The sequence below is a fragment of the Arachis duranensis genome, chromosome 8, assembly GCF_000817695.3.
Source record: "Arachis duranensis cultivar V14167 chromosome 8, aradu.V14167.gnm2.J7QH, whole genome shotgun sequence".
Taxonomy (NCBI): domain Eukaryota; kingdom Viridiplantae; phylum Streptophyta; class Magnoliopsida; order Fabales; family Fabaceae; genus Arachis; species Arachis duranensis.
Genome location: NC_029779.3, coordinates 17,263,115 through 17,279,082, shown reverse-complemented (window position 1 = coordinate 17,279,082; position 15,968 = coordinate 17,263,115). Strand labels below are relative to the sequence as shown.

At 38.5% G+C, this 15,968-nt stretch overlaps 3 protein-coding genes and 1 non-coding gene across 5 annotated transcripts; 1 reads left to right on the top strand and 3 right to left on the bottom strand.

Annotated features, from left to right (window-relative positions):
* Positions 1-3,207: 3,207 nt before the first annotated feature.
* Positions 3,208-4,460, bottom strand: LOC107461127 (protein FAR1-RELATED SEQUENCE 9-like). Its single transcript, XM_016079591.1, has 2 exons — positions 3,441-4,460; positions 3,208-3,354 (listed from the first exon to the last, which is right to left on the bottom strand). Exons 1-2 carry the CDS (start codon positions 4,458-4,460, stop codon positions 3,208-3,210), a joined length of 1,167 nt encoding a protein of 388 aa, XP_015935077.1.
* Positions 4,461-4,484: 24 nt separating this feature from the next.
* Positions 4,485-6,052, bottom strand: LOC107461128 (protein FAR1-RELATED SEQUENCE 5-like). Its single transcript, XM_016079592.1, has 2 exons — positions 6,021-6,052; positions 4,485-5,958 (listed from the first exon to the last, which is right to left on the bottom strand). Exons 1-2 carry the CDS (start codon positions 6,050-6,052, stop codon positions 4,485-4,487), a joined length of 1,506 nt encoding a protein of 501 aa, XP_015935078.1.
* A 1,247-nt stretch (positions 6,053-7,299) lies between these two features.
* TRNAD-GUC (transfer RNA aspartic acid (anticodon GUC)) lies at positions 7,300-7,371 on the bottom strand. Its single transcript has one exon. It is a non-coding gene; the product is annotated as a tRNA-Asp (tRNA).
* A 78-nt stretch (positions 7,372-7,449) lies between these two features.
* On the top strand, positions 7,450-13,006 carry LOC107461221 (uncharacterized). 2 transcript variants are annotated; one of them, XM_016079701.3, is made up of 12 exons: positions 7,452-7,643; positions 7,860-8,049; positions 8,131-8,205; positions 8,550-8,656; positions 9,190-9,250; positions 9,920-9,979; positions 10,092-10,166; positions 10,472-10,624; positions 10,840-10,894; positions 11,207-11,329; positions 11,811-12,040; positions 12,298-13,006. In XM_016079701.3, exons 1-12 carry the CDS (start codon positions 7,612-7,614, stop codon positions 12,319-12,321), a joined length of 1,185 nt encoding a protein of 394 aa, XP_015935187.1. In that variant the 5' UTR covers positions 7,452-7,611; the 3' UTR covers positions 12,322-13,006. The 2 variants fall into 2 exon arrangements, with proteins under 2 accessions (XP_015935188.1, XP_015935187.1); XM_016079702.3 differs by lacking the exon at positions 12,298-13,006 and having other exon boundaries at positions 7,450-7,643; positions 11,761-11,897.
* The last annotated feature ends 2,962 nt before the right edge of the window (positions 13,007-15,968 follow it).

Below are 15,968 nucleotides of genomic sequence, written 5' to 3'. Positions count from 1 at the left end.
TCATGCACTGCAATTTTTTTGGTTGTTGGATACATTGATAACGGTTATGTTATGTGACATTGTTGGGCATTCTGCAATTGACAGATAGTCTTCGTGGACTGATTATATCATGGGTCATTCTTCTTATTACTTTTATTGTATATTTATGTTGGGCCCCTTTATGTTATTTGATGTTGGGTCGTTGGACGAGTACGGGTTCTGGTTTTTGAGTCGGCTCGGTTTCTCTGGACCAACGCCAACACAAAAGAAAATGTTATCTTCCAGCATGTGCAAACGATTTTAAAAAAAAGTTATTTTCAGGGAAAAAAATTAAAAACGGTAAATATACAAAAGAAAAAAAATATCGTGATTACCTGTGTCGTTCGAATACATCAATCCATCCATCCATCCATCACCAAGTCCAGGCTGACAATACGAAGTCATTACTCACTGACCCACGCAATGGAATGAATGATAACACTAGATTAGGGCTAAATTTAAATCCTGTGCTCATTCGGTGGTTATCGATTTTTTTTTGAAATCAGGTAATTGCCATTGGTAAGTGCAACTATATTAATGCCCCATTAATGTCCACTCTAATCAGGTTTAAGGGTTATTTATTAAAAAAATAACTTTAAACGGCGGGAGTTGTTTCGCCTGTTTAACGCGCGTAGGTTTGTACGTTACCCAAAAAATAAAAATCGCATACTTTTCGAAGAAGGGAAGCCATTGTTGGATACTCAAAAGCTTCCGGCAGTAAAGAACCCAAAACCATCAAAGAAATCGCAGACGAGGTTTCACCGTGCCGCCGCTCGCTGATTGTCGCTTCTTCAGATTCATAATCCCCAACATGGAGAATCAAATTGTAAGTTTTCACTTTTTCTATTCTACTCACATAACCCCAAGGCCCGCATGCAAGCCCACATCAATATCGATTTTTTGCTCATGCAGAGATTGCCAGTGCCCTTCTCCAACGGTGTACGGGATAACATGAGCAACCCCGTCGAGGTAATCACAACAAACGGTCAGTCGTGGAGCATCTCGTGGGTTGTGGAGGAGGAGCATCCGCATCAAATCGTATTTACCGGAGGCTGGCGAGCCTTTTACGAACACTACCACCTTCGAATCGGTGACTCAATGCTGCTATCGTATCACCAACCGAAGTTTTTCTATGTGGCCATCCACGACACAAGATACTGCGAGATCAACTACGGAAGGTAACAATATCATTCTAGCGGGTTATTGGTATGCAATCGGCTAACTCGTTTGTTTTATGCTGTTTTACGTTCCACCAGAAACTTGAGAAACGGAAGTCTTCCGGTAATACCCGCACATGGCAACTATACAGTCCAGTTCTTCGCGATAATCCCGGTTAACGACCCTGATACACTGGTATAGAACCCAATTTCAATTCCTTTACCACCTGCAATCATCAATCCATCCATCTGTGGCACATTGTAACCCCTTTTTTTCCACCATCCACTACAGAAGCTCCCGCTGCGGTTCTCCCGGGAATATGGCCGGTCCCTACCGCGACCACTGACCCTAACCACGCCTACAGGACATCGTCATCGCGTGGGCTGGAATATGCAACCTAATGGGAGGATCGTGCTTCATGGAGGATGGGACGATGTCCGGGCACGCTATGGCCTAAGGGATGAGTGGCTTGTGCTGTTCCGTTATCACACCGTTCAGAGCACAATGTACGTCATGTTCTTCAACGGTCATACTAGGGAAATCAACTACTTGGACCATGCGGGCCCGAGGACGGACTGCACTTGTATAACCAATCCGTCGGCCCCCAGGTCAAGGCACATAGCCGATGGGTACAGATCGACCAATCCGTTCTTTGTAAGTCCAATCATGCACCGCCTGGCAAACCGTTTTCTCGTAAGTGTGCCGACAATTGTTTTTAAGGGCAACTATTTCCTATCCTATTGTTCTAGTCAACTATTTTATTGATCTAACCCAAAGAAATGTCTTCACTTCCAGCCGAATGTCCCCCCTCTGCCGGGAGTATGCAAGGATAGCCCAATTACGATTACCAACGAGAGGGGCGCGTGGACCGTTCGGTATACGCACTATGTCGGGAGGACGAACGGATGCTTTGGAATTGGCTGGTCTGCCTTAGCAACTGCATGCCAACTAAGACACGGCCATGTTTGTGTCTTCGAACGGCTGGCGCTGCAAGAATACCGGCTGCATATATATTGAGAACTCCGGTCTCCTAAACCCCAAGCCACCGTCCCCAATCCCATCCAAGTAACTCGGTCAAGTACGGTGGTGCAACCTGCAGGTCCATACATCTGTATCTTTAATCTATATGTTATTAGGGCCCAGGAATACAATTCTACCTTCCCGTCATTAGCTTATGTTTTGGATGATAAACACGATAATCGTTTCTGTTGTTAACGTGCACGTAGCATTGCAAATGGACTGATCTGCCAATATTAAAAATGTATGTCAATTTGTGCCTCTGAAGTTTGAATGTTATTTTAAGCTGTGAAGCTTGAATGTAATCCGATTCACTTCACCTGCATTTTGTATCTTTGCATTTTTAATTTTGAAACTTCACACTGAGTTGTTAATACCCTCAAAATGCTAATCAGTAGTGGTTGTTTATTGATTCGAAGTTGTTGTCGTGCTTCATTTAGTGCATTTTACTCCTCACTTCAGGTGTTTTAAGCGTGTGTTTTAAATTACATCCAGAAGCAATGATCCCTTACAAAGAACTTCAAGATCGCGATTGAACCACATGCATTTTCCAACGAGATTTTTTATGAGACGTGCATCTGAATATCCACTGAACGTTACTACCAACTACATACAAAATATCCACTTACCATACATAAAAAATATCCACTGAACACAGAATGGCTATAAAAATGCCCCTAACTACCATGTCCGGTTCAACAAAAGGGTGGACAACGACCGAATAATAATACATCAGGTTTGACAGTCGATTTGCAGCTATTCGCATGACACCACTTAAACCCTACACATCCTGAATCTTGGTTAAAAACGGTGATATCTATAGAACATTCACATACCAAGAAAAGCCAACATGCCAAAAACTTGTTTTAACGTGGACGACATGTAGACGGTTCTGTACCTATTTGAAATGCAGACAACATTCGGTGTGCGGCTACAACCTACCGGAGAACGTGAAAGGGTTCGACCAACCTGCCGTTGCAACACACGGTGGTGACGACTGTAGGCCCCCTTTGCTCAATCGGCGAGAGACATGACTGGCCCGGACGTCTTGGTCCCAGCAAAGTTGCTGTTAGCAAACCCAGCCTGCGTGTCACTATCGGAGCATTGGAACGAAGGAATCTCCGCGGTCGCATACAGATCGCCGGATAGGTTATCATAGACCTGACACCAATGTAAAAAACAAATGATTAGATCCATTTAACAGAGCAGAAAACTTAACTACATCGTCTATAGAGCGACCAACCCACCATGTCAGTGTCCATCGAATCTATGTCTTCTGCAACTGAGCTGGATGGTTCCATTGTGCGACGCTCCGAACACGTCGTCCTGTTGTGTCCCACCTCCCAGCACAAACGACATCGCTGGGTCTTCTTTCCACCATGAGCACTGTTACCCTTTGTATTGCGCCTGGGTGGATTTCGCGCCGGGGGTCTGCCACCCTCAGTAGGTGGCCCCTCGTGTGGAAAACTGGTGTTCCCTGCATCTTCGTTCTCGAAGTGCTTCAGCATCAGCACGGCTATGTCTCTTGCAAACTGGAACTTTTTGGTGCTGTGACATGCAATCTTGCACACTTTCCGGTACCAATCCATCAGGCACCAGTGTTGCGTCAGTTGTACAGAATCCCAAATCACGCCCATCGACTCCACCGCCACAAGTTTTGCATCCTTGGTCCATCTCGGTAATATCAGAGACCTCGGGATCTCATGAACATTGTTAAGAACAAGCACCGCAATTATATGTTCGTAGGGGACCCCGAAACATTCCATTCTCATGCACGTGCATCGGACCTCCCTCGTATCAGACGTTGCAACAACACGCCACTCCTTCCCCGGAGTGCCGTATCGAGAGACGGTGTGAATAAAATAGGAACCGTTGTCTTCAGAGTCAACCACCCTCATTGCACAGGCCCTGTCAAGAATGGGAACAAACAAATAGAATATCGCACGAGTGTAGTTGTCGGCTGCACTCCGCTCCAGCTGTTTCAGGTTGGTGGTCATAACAGGGTCACCCTTTGTGCACTCGAAATTAGCCTCCACCTCCTTTGCGCGGACGAACATCAAGCATCGATGGAAATGACGTAAAAACTCAGTGTAGCTGTATCGAGACTTAACATACCGTGATATCACAACGTGCAAGCCCTCGCACCTTGATGTTGTTCGAAATCCAGCAAAGAACTTTCCCCGTATGTGTGCTGTGGCCCAACTGTGCCTTCTCTCGTACATGTCCTGTACCCATCTTTTATCGGCCACTCCAAATTTCTCAATCATCTCAAACCACTTTCTCTGAAATGTTCAAAACTCGTAGTCGCCGAGCATGCAATCCCTAAACATCCTGGTGAATTTGGGCTTTCCAATGTTGCTCGTGGCATTTCGGAGTAGATGCCAAGCGCAGAGTCGATGGTGAGCCTCCGGAAAAACTTGCTCGATCGCAGACTTCATTTGCCTGTCACCGTCGGTTATTATGGACACGGGAGCCTTCCCTTTCATTGAAGTTTGCAACTGCTGAAGCAGCCAGACATAGGTCTCTTCTTTCTCGTCTGCCACCAGTGCAGCGGCAAAGACAACCGTTTGGTTGTGGTGATTCACACCGGAGAATACTACGAGAGGTGAAAGGTAAACATTTTTCTTGTACGTTGCATCAAACGCAACCACGTCTCCAAACACCTGGTAATCAATTTGGCTGGTGCCGTCACACCAAAACAAGTGTTGCAACACGCCCTCACCGTCAACGACTTCCTTGTAGTACAGTGCTGGATCATTTGCCTTGCACTCTCGGAGATACCTCAAGCACGATTCCGCATCTAGGCCACCCTCCCTTCGTTGCTTCGCATTTACATTGTCCATGTCCCTTGTTGTGTACGGGACATTATGATACCCGCCGGCCAGGCTCGCCATAAAACCGTGGATTCGGGAGACGCCAATGCCCCCTTTGCGCATGTCGTTCATCTGCTCGATGTCCGCTTCGCTCATCCTCCGATGGCCTGGGAGCATGGAAGAAAATCGCAACTCAAGAACGTGGTGGTTATGCGCGTCTGAAAAGAACGCAACGTGCCAACATCCTGATTCATCGTCCATGCGGAGTAACATCCTTGCAGGGCATCCACACCGTGTCTCGGCCCTCGGCCTCTTTTGCCGGTTAGGCATCGAGTAGAACTTCGGGGATCGGAACCCTTGTCGGTGGCACACGAACTCCTGCCGTATCCTTACTTCGCCGAGTTTTTCGCTTCTGGAACGTCTCGCGCCGAATCCATGGTGCTTTGCATATTGCTGATAGAACTCAAATGCAATGTCAACATCTGCGAAATTAAACCGGAGAACATCCTCCGTGCTCAAGTTCAAAAAATCAATCCAACCTATGGACTTACCGGAATCAACGGCGTAAAACTCGTCTTCCGCATAATTCTCAGACATTCCTCTGGCGCCGTCCAAAGCGTCTTCCAATTCAACCGCATCCCCATTGTCGACATCGGCCTCTGCATGACGGTCGTGTTCTGTATCGTCTTCCTGAAAGTCATTCTCGTCCGACTCCATCCCTGCAGAGCGTTCGCCCTCAACTGGATGGTCGTTTTCTGTTTCATCTTCCTGTAAATCATACTCGTCCGACTCCAACCCTGCAAAGCCTTCGCCCTCAACCGATCCAACTCCATGGTTTGCTTTGCCCCCAGTGGTATCTTCATCCCCAGCAACCCTGTGCCAAATAGCAACAACGCGGTAATTTAGCGAAACACGCAAAATTGGGGGATGTACTTCAAATAAAATTTCAGACCTATGACGAAGAAAAAGGGAGATATCTGTAAATCAAGTGAAGGGTGATAATACAACGGGTACCTTCTTTCCATTGATGGAGATGGCGAAGCCATCTACTGCCGAAGACAACCGACAATGCAGATCAGGTACCGTCGTCGTCAGAGGTGGTGAGGCTGATTCTGTGGGGGGAGAAGAAGTTAGATGAGTTGAGAGGTTTCAGTCGTTCTGAGTGGTGGAGATAGGAAGGGACGGTGCGATTGCGATGGAGGGGAAAGGGGACGAAGAGGCGACAAAGCGAAAGGGGATGAAGAGGCGACGGAGGGGAAGGGGAGGAAGAGGGTGCGATTGCGACGGAGGGGAGGGGAAGGAAGCGGGTGCGATTGCGACGGAGGGGAGGGGAAGGAAGCGAGTGCGATTGCGACAGAGTGAAAGGGGAGTGGAAGGGAAGGAAGAGGGACACAGTAATAGTTGACTAATTCTAACGATTAAGTTAACTGTATCCATTTTAAAAAATAACAAAGTGACCCCTCTATTGTGCGAAATTGTGGAAAGGACCCAACAAAAACATGCATTTTTATTCCGGCCTTCCATGACTTATCGATGCGCCAAACAATAAAATTACGTTTCAGTGCGCTAAAGTGAGCCGCGTACCGAATCCGTCCCGAGTTTGAATAAAAAGTTGTAAATCAATTGCTAGAATGTTATATATATGCGCCATCTTTTTATAAGTACCGAAAGAAAATAAAAAAATGTATAAAAAGAAGGTTTCAAATATCATTCTCTTAACAATATATGAGATCGGAATATCGGATGCTAAAGTGCTAGTGAGAAGTACTTCACCTATATATATTTTTTTTGGTCGAAATTATTATCCTAACCTTTAAATATTAAATATTAAATTTAAAATTCTATAAAAGATAACATTAAAATGGTAAGAGAAAGTATAGGGAACCAATGACCTAAGCATATAATGTGTACAATGAAGGTTTATAAAGTATTAGAGATATAATTATTAGTGTTACATTGTCCTATCAGATTATGCTTTTGGGATGAGTGGTCTAGCACTACTCAAATGGTAATTAAACAATACTGAAAAAAATTGACTAATATTAACCGATTAAAAGTTGATATCATATGACCTCCAAAATATTGGTTATATTTATTGACATTTACTATTCTTTTTTTCTTTTAGCTAAAAATGTTGGTCCTCTTCATTCCCCAATTCAACTAACATGATAGAAATTCGAACCTTTTTTTTATTGGGGTGAGGGAAATTAGAACGTTTAGGTTGGATCATGAAGTCTGGGTTGATTCTAGTTTGGGCTCAGAAACAAACTAGAAGGCCCAACTAAAAATACATCGCCGTTGCCGGGGATCGAACCCGGGTCACCCGCGTGACAGGCGGGAATACTTACCACTATACTACAACGACTTTGCTGTTAGTTTCAAGACACATTTATTATTATTGACGATTATATGATTGCTTCTTAGCTCTGCTTGGCACCGAATAACTGCTCTGAACTCGAATCATCTTCCAGCACGATTTCGGTCGAATCAGAAGCTGGATTTGTAGCATCATTTTCTCCATCAAATTTTGAGCATAAACCCTACAATATTACTTCATAATTCGTATCTTAATCTTCAATCCGTTTGAACAATCATTTCTGAAGATATGCTTCGCGATGGAGGCGAAACCCCCTCAAGGTACTTAAATTAGCACCATTATTCACCATTCGCGCTTCTCTTCTCTTTCTGTGCTTCTTTTTCCATCTCGAATCCAATTTGAAAACTGGAATTCCAATTGCACAATGCAAACCGCTCGCGCATTCTTCCTTACACCCACTCACTATCATATTCTTTTGCATGCTTTTGATGCTCTAATGATTCTGCACCGCGCCACCTGGATTCGTTATCGTTAAGGCATGAATTGCTGAGCATGGTAAAGAAGCACTCTAATTTGATAGGCAAAACGGTAGTGGAGGAGCAAGATGCTTCCGATGTCGAAATGGACATGAAATTCTGGCATGACGTTTTTGATCTGTACTTTGTCCGTGGCAAAGAATCAAGGGGACGCCAAGATGATGATCTCGTTTTCTTTGTCAGGAAATTGGTATGCACCTTTTTATTTGTTATGAGAAATGTTTTCAGCAATTATCTTTGTGAAGTTGAATTTTGAGCTTTATTACTGCAGGCTTCCCGTGGTTCTGGTTCCAACAACAATGCGGACAATCTTGATCCTTATTTTGTACGCAGGTGGGCACCCGAGGTAAATTCGACCTTAAAATCTGTTGGAGATTTTTCTTTTACTTTTCTCTAGCTTATATCATATGCCAGTGAGGTGGGTAATGCTTTAGTTCAATGTCAAGCTTGAAACTCTGTCTACTGGTTATAGTCATTACTCTCCAATCAAGAGCTTAGTACATATGATACTAGTGTGTTTCTGTTTGATTAATTTGCTTTGCTGATGAACAAAACCAAAAAGATGAAAACTGTTGGTATAGCATTGATGGCAAATTAGTCTTTATGCTTATTGGATGGCTATTCTGACATAGGATTTTGTAGTCCATGCCTTGTGATGGCAAATAATTTTGTTCACTTTTTTACTATCAGTTGAAAAACTTAGTTGATGAAACTTCACTAAATGTGGACTGGAGGCGTTCTTTTTACTTGAATTTGATTGCTCATACATCATTCAGTGTAACTGTTGCAATTTGCAGGTAAAATTTTCTTTCCTCAATTTCATGTCCACCATTGTGTTTTGCCATGCCTAATCTCTTAAGTAGTTTGACAAACATTCTGGTTTCCTTAAATTCCTTTAACTTGTGATTGTGATCATATTGCTTCAAATGATTTGTCCAATGCCCATGGAATACTGAGAATGAATCTCTGATTTTACATGTTTCTCAAAATGTTGCAAAAATAGTAAGTTATATAATTGTATTGTTACATGGCCATTTCTTATCAGAAAGATATCCTTTACAACAATACTAGAGTTCGTTACAGTTTCATTAGTTTTCCATTTGATTTTTTGGTGGATCATTACACTTGTTATTCATAATTAGAATAATCTTTTAAATTCCGACCGAGACATTCTGCATTCTCTAACTTTGTAAAGAAGACTATTGTGTCTTTGAATAAAAAGTCATGGTTTGCACAAGCTCTAATAGCTTTGCAATTTGGGTTGTTATACTTTTTTGTTCGTCATAAACATTCATTTTGGCAAATTGATTAAAACTATCCATTTCTGTAGTTACCAGGTCCTTCAGAATCATCAATCTGGGCAGGATACACCATTATCCCCCGTATACAAGGTAATTCATTTTAAAGAATTGAAACTTTATCTACCAGTTGAATTATCTTCACATATAATTTTTTATGAAATATTACAATGGGTTTTCTTTGTTAGGAGTTCTGCCTTGTTGTGTTTGTGAATATGTTTATGTCCATAAGAAAAATAATTCAATTTACAAATCTTGTGGGAATCTTAAGGTTAAAAAATAAAAAACGCAGATTTATCAACCCCAAGCCCAAATTTAGATGGTGAAGCATAACTTTTTTGAGAATTAAGTTGATTTTAGCAGTTAGAGACAGTTCACACTTCACGCCATGGTTTTGGCAGGTATTGGCATTAGTTAATTTCCTCGAGATCATTAGCACATCTTCAGACTTTTATTTCTGTAATTTGTTATATCTATTCATGTTATTTTTACTATTAGGTGATTACTGTAGGAAACCTAACTAATATCACTTTAAAGATTTGTGCTCCTTTTGTCAATGATGAATTTCATTTTGAGTGCATTCACATTTATAGTATATTCTTTTCTCTTTCTAGGAGTGATTCCTACATTTTAGTGTGAAGCTAATACAATTTTTTCCCAGTGATACATACCTAACAGTGGTGTCTTCAAGTTGAAAATTCCTAAATGTAAATATACAGCAGTTATGTTTTGATTTTGCTGCATCCCATTGCAATTCCTCAGGTTGTAAAGACTGTTTATGCATCTCCAAGTCGAGTAAATTTTCAATTGGACTCCAAAAAGGCAAGCATACCTATCCTCTTTATATATCCTTGAGCAGAAAAAAAAGGAAAACATGTTTTTTGAAGCATTCTTGTAATTTGAGTGACAATAACTGTCATTCACATGTATATAGGAAGTGGAGACAACACCTGCTTATCCAGATATATGTTTTGCAATTGATGATTTTGACTCCACCTTTGATACTGTGGTAAAGTAACCATTTGTGAACTATTTACATTTTAATTGCTACATGTAGAATGTTTTAGATATTCTTTCTCCTCTGTCGTCCATTTTCCTAATTAAGACATCCAAGAATAGTCCTTGAAACATGCACTGCTTTATTTTGCTACTTTCATAATTCATGAGTCATGCTGTATTCTTAGAATTCTTGCTCCTGTGTCCGTGTTCTTTAATTAATTTCCTTATTTAGGAATAGCCATATCATTAAATATTTTTTCCATCGTGGTTCAGAACTCTTAATAAAATAAGCTTTGGTCATTTCATTTCCAACAGGTATTGACTGAAAAAGATCATTGCTATTGTGTAGTTCTTAACGCACATGACGGGGCTGCATTTCCTAGTGAAAAGGGGTCAAACGATTGCAGTACTAGTGACAACTCTTCTCCGAAAGTTGATAGTAGTTCAGCTAAGAAGAAGGATACTAAGGTTTGTTCCATTCGTAGCTACTGTATATGCTTCTATTTGCTTTAAGAAATTAAATAAGTGCCAAAGCAATTGTTTGTTTGTATGTGGTTGTGCTCAAATAGCACATGTACTTATACTTGAAACTTGCATTATAGTTTTACATGTCGTACATGGTAATAATAGAAGCTATTTTAGGGTTTTAGTCAATCTTACTTGCTGGTATCTTTGATATGCAGCTTACCCTGTTCTCAGGATTTGTCAGCTATCAGATGGTTCGAGATGCTTATGATGGTAATTGTTCTTTTTTTACTATCTATATCTCCAAAAGTAGTTTGGGACCTGTAATTTTTCTAACATTTCAAATCTGCCACTGTAGAGTTATTGGAACCTACAGAGCTTTTGCTGCTTTTTTTTTTATCGTTGCCAAGATACCATATTGCTCAGTCATGAATTGATATTTATCTTATTTACAGGCACCTTTGTTTCTGCTCCTTAAAATAGATAATGATGAAATTTCCAAGTTTATTCTGCTTTTACATTCCAATGGATGCCACATGCCATATATATGTTGTTCAGTAATATATTCCCCTTGCCACATTGCAGCTGGCAAGTCTCGATTTGGGAGCCTTCTATCAGTAGGCCATTATACAGGAAAAACAGATAGGATTTACATGAAAGGTCCCGGAGGTAGAGGGGAAGTTGAAGTAGCTGTTTCTGGTGTTACAGGTAGGCAACTTTTTATGGGTGGAATTCCTGATTTCTGTAATGCAACTCTTGTATTCTTTTTCTTGGAACTTGCGTGGAAAAAGATAGTTATAAAGCATGACTCTAAATTTCATTAGTGACTGCGTGATTTCTGTTAGCAAAATTCTTGTATAAACACAAATTTCACACATTATCCTTGGACGTACTCACATAAAAGTTGTTACGGTCTATGATAGTGAATGTATCTTGAATACAGTTGGTGGTACCCACTTTAATTGTGTGTGTGCTTATTTATCATGTATTAAACTTGTGCCTATGCAAGAACCCCTTCTTTATTCTATCAACCAAAGCCTTAAGCCTCACAGGAAAACCATTTCTTTGATTATTCTCACCAAATGTATTATGATGCTTTTATTGGAGACACACGTAAAAACAATGTTATTATTATTCAGAGGTTAGACAGAAAGATGAATGAAATGGAATCTGTCTGTTGCAATGTCAGATCAAAGTCAGCAGGACTCTGGTCCATCTTCTCCAGTTATATCAAAGAATGGGTTGGGTCTTGGTGTAATTTTTCGCAGAGCCGCATCAGTTGCAACAGTAGCAGCAAGGCATGCTTATGCAGCTGCCTCTTCCTCTGGTCCTGACTTCGATGAAATGATACCTTTGAAATGCAGCTTAATGTCCATATCATTGCCCTGGGAATATATAGCGTATGATCTTCTGTTCAAGGTGAGGTTTTGCATTGAACAGTTAACGTTAAAATAAAATGACATTGACAATTTGACATCATTCTTAGGAAAAATGTTTCCTTGTATTTTGCTTAAGACAGTTTGCATGGTTTTAGACTATTCAGCTAGAATGGTTCATATAGGACATGCTTTTATCCTCACTTTGCTATGCTAATCTTTTGACTTTATTTCTCTGACATTATTCTTCTCTTACTTGGAGAGCACTGATTATAAACAATATATAACTGTCATATTTAGGGAGCTCCTCCAGTGAACATGTGAACATGCAACGTATCTTTGGTTTCAACGAAAACTGAACAGGAGCAGGCGATGATATCTCCAAGAGCACCATTTCTGAGGCCTGAGCAATGAAATTCTATTCTCTTCTGACAGTTGTGTCTGGTGTGTGCATGTGCATGTAAAGAATTGTGCATATTTGGTGTTCAAGTATCCCGGGTTAATCTGTTGGGAAGAATTTCAAGTGTATCAGGTACACCAATGATTCAATAATTTTAATCGTTGATCTCAATTATAAAAAATATATATAATATATATTAATTAAAATCAACGGTTAAGATTATTAGAACATCAGTGTTTCGGATACATTTGAAAACTTTCCAATCTGTTGAATGGTGGTTAGAATTATAAATATTGATAAATGGTTTAGTTGGTGTATGTGCTGGATTATTGTAATCGTCACATCACCAATCACCAGGTTCGAGGTAAGGTAATTTGAGCTGCTTTTTTCCGCCCTTTTGAAAAGTGCGTTAAAATAAAGTGAAAGAAATTAATCTAGTTCAGGGGTAAAAGAAATTAAACTGCAGGCAGCCAGAACTGGAAATTGGGACCTTTTATCTTCTGAAAAGGATTCAATTACTTTTTGTTTTGCCAGTCTTCGTAACTAGTTGGGAACGATTAACTTGTTCATTCTGTAAGAAGGCATGTAAGCAAAATGTGTTCATTTTCAGCTTCCAAATTGTTTATGGTTGCAGCCTTGGCTTCTTATTGCCTCTAAAAAGTAAAAAAAAAAGCACACACACACACACACAAAGAAGCCAAGCGAATTGAGTTTGAGTCTCTCTTCTACTCTTCTTCCGAATCCCTGTGCGGGTTGAGTATGATAAGAATATATTTTAAAAAGAAAGTTTCCAAATTATTGTATTTTATATTGACGTCTACTTTACCATGATCTTGATATGGCTTTTAGACACACAACTTTTGTTTCTACTCTTGATTATTTTTTTTTAGGTGTTTCATTAACACTCATTTTTATATAAGAATCATTTTTTATTTAAGTTTTTCTTTCTTTTTCTTAGGCTTTGCTGGGTTGAGAAAAAAGTGAAAAGAAAGAAAATGAGGAGAAAAGAAAATAAAAGACTAAAAGTAGTATTTAATATTTGATAAAAACAAACTGAAAGAATTTTATACATAAGAACTAATTTTACTTTTATGTTAAGATTTTGAAGAATTAATTTTACCTTTATGTTAAGATTTTGTCATTTAATTAACGTATAATTTTGTAAGTTTGTAATTTATTTTAATACATTCATTCTTTCTCCATTTTTCTTAGGCAATTGCAGTGAGAAAAATTCAGATGTTGGGTTCATACACAAGTTGTTTCTTCTCCACTTTATTTGACAACCAAATAGAGAGAAAATCTATTTTTCTCTCGATTTTTGTTTTTTTTTTTCTTTTTTCCCATGCTTCCATTTTCTTGTGAACCAAACCATGTCTTAATATTTATATCACTATTTTGTTTGCTGGTTGTAGATTAAACAAAAAGTTGGCTTTATAGCAAACCAATTTATGATATTCAAATCATATCATTTAACTAATACTCATCCATAACACATTTGCATAGATGTCTAACTAATCTATTCCATTTTTAAGTTATTTAATTATTCAACTAAGTTTTAAATTTCAATCACAAAAGTCCATTGTATATTTGCTTAATTCGAAGTATTCTCTTACTTAGCCGTAGACAGAATCAATTCTAATAATTTGCTCACATAAAATTATGGGCAATTAATACACTTTCTTATTTCTTGCAAAGTCACTTCAATTTATATTGATTTGGTGTATATAATTCATAAATAATGGTTCTTCCAGCTAAGATGCGAAACTAACTTAAAATGAATATCATATAAGTAACAAAAAAGTTATGCTACACATACAAACTTTTTTATCATTTATGTCCAACCAAGTTGGTTCAAATCTAACAAAAACCAACTTCAAATTAGAGAGCGTGTAAATACGCACTCGCACAACTGTTCTTTGGCGCAAATGTTAATATGAAAAACGCTTCTTCTCCCTCAATCAAAACTGAAATGATCAAACTTCAAACGACGCTCAAAATCTCTCAAAACTTTCGTGAAAACTCAAGAAAATCTCAAAGTTACGTCCAAAATATTCACCAAAAAATACAGAAACAGAAGACGAAAGATTATTGAAGGTACAGTTCACTAATCGTCTAGTTTTTCACTTTCCTCTTTCGCATTTTCGATCTCAAAATACTAAATAGTCATATTTCTGTTTATTTAGTAGATTCATTTTATGTTCTTGCGTTAAAGTACATATTACTATTCTCATTATACTGTTCATTTGGTGATAACTTTGTTAGGTCAGTGTAAAAATGTTATGTAGTGTTTCTCATATAGTTTAACCTATATTTGCATGTGTTTGAGGGATTTAAATGTGTTTTTTTGCATGTTTGAGTGTTTTCATTTTTTGAAGTGAGTTCGTGTATAGTAATCAGTAACAACTTTCGATGTATTTTGTCTGAATTGAGATGTAATTGGTGTTGTCGTTCTCTTTTTGTTGTAACTAGGCAACAAAATGTTGTTATAGTGCTTCTGATGTTAATTTGTGCATATTTGAGTGATTTACATGTGTTTTTGTCTATTTTTTAGAGTTTTTGTTCATAGATTTGTTGTAACTAGCCCATAGAATTTTGTTGTAATACTTCTAGTATCATTTTGTGCATGTTTGATTTAATTGCATGTCGTTTTGAACTGACGTTGTGTGATGTAATCAAGAAATAATAGCTGTGAATTTGGTTTGTCTTTCGATGTATTTCATGTGAATTGAGGTGTCCTTGGTATTGTTGTGCTCTTTTTATTGTAACTAGGCAACAAAATTTTGTAGTGCTTCTAATATTATTTTGTGCATATTTGAGTGATTTGTATGAGTTTTTGTCTATTTTTAAGAAATTTTGTTCATGAATTTGTTATAACTAGTCTATAGAATTTGTTGTAGTGCTTCTAGTCATTTAATGTATGTTTGATTGAGTTGCATGTTTTTTTTTTTTGAACTGACATTATGTGATGTAATTAAGAAATAATAGTGGTGCAATTGGTCTGTTTTTCAGTATATTTTATGTGAATTAAGGTGTATTTGGTGTTGTTGTTCTCCTTTTGTTGTAACTAAGTAACAAAATGTTGTTGTAGTGCTTCTAATGTTATTTTGTGCATGTTTGAATGATTTATGTGTTTTTATCTATTTTTGAAAAATTTTGTTCATAAACTTGTTATAATTAATTCATAGAATTTTGTTGTAGTATTTCTAGTCTTATTTTTTGCATGATTGATTAAGTTGCATGTCATTTTGAATTGATATTGTGTGATGCAATTAAAAAATAATAGTGGTACATTTAGTTTATCTTTCAGTGTATTTCATATTAATTGAGGTGCACTTGGTATTGTTGTTATCTTTTAACCTAATTTTGTATTTCTTATAAAAAAAACAATAAAAAAGGTTGTTGAGAAAAGCACCATAAAAAAAGTAGGACCAAAATATAGAAAATTCTTACCGTAGATAAATCAGGAAATATAGAAAGTCAATAAATTGTATAATATAAACGGTTAACAATATTTTTTTAACATTGTTTTGAATTGTGTGTACAGTTTTGAATTAACAAACACATACGTCAT

Bases quoted from the DNA above. Each gene is read 5' to 3' on its own strand.
- LOC107461127 (XM_016079591.1), bottom strand. From the start codon at position 4,460: ATGATTGAGAAATTTGGAGTGGCCGATAAAAGATGGGTACAGGACATG. The intron at 3,355-3,440 runs GTGGGTTGGTCG...CATTGGTGTCAG, and splicing joins ATTCGATGGACACTGACATG to GTCTATGATAACCTATCCGG.
- LOC107461128 (XM_016079592.1), bottom strand. From the start codon at position 6,052: ATGGCTTCGCCATCTCCATCAATGGAAAGAAG. The intron at 5,959-6,020 runs GTACCCGTTGTA...TCTTCGTCATAG, and splicing joins TCTCCATCAATGGAAAGAAG to GTCTGAAATTTTATTTGAAG.
- LOC107461221 (XM_016079701.3), top strand. From the start codon at position 7,612: ATGCTTCGCGATGGAGGCGAAACCCCCTCAAG. The intron at 8,050-8,130 runs GTATGCACCTTT...TTATTACTGCAG, and splicing joins TTTTCTTTGTCAGGAAATTG to GCTTCCCGTGGTTCTGGTTC. The intron at 12,041-12,297 runs GTGAGGTTTTGC...TGTCATATTTAG, and splicing joins CGTATGATCTTCTGTTCAAG to GGAGCTCCTCCAGTGAACAT.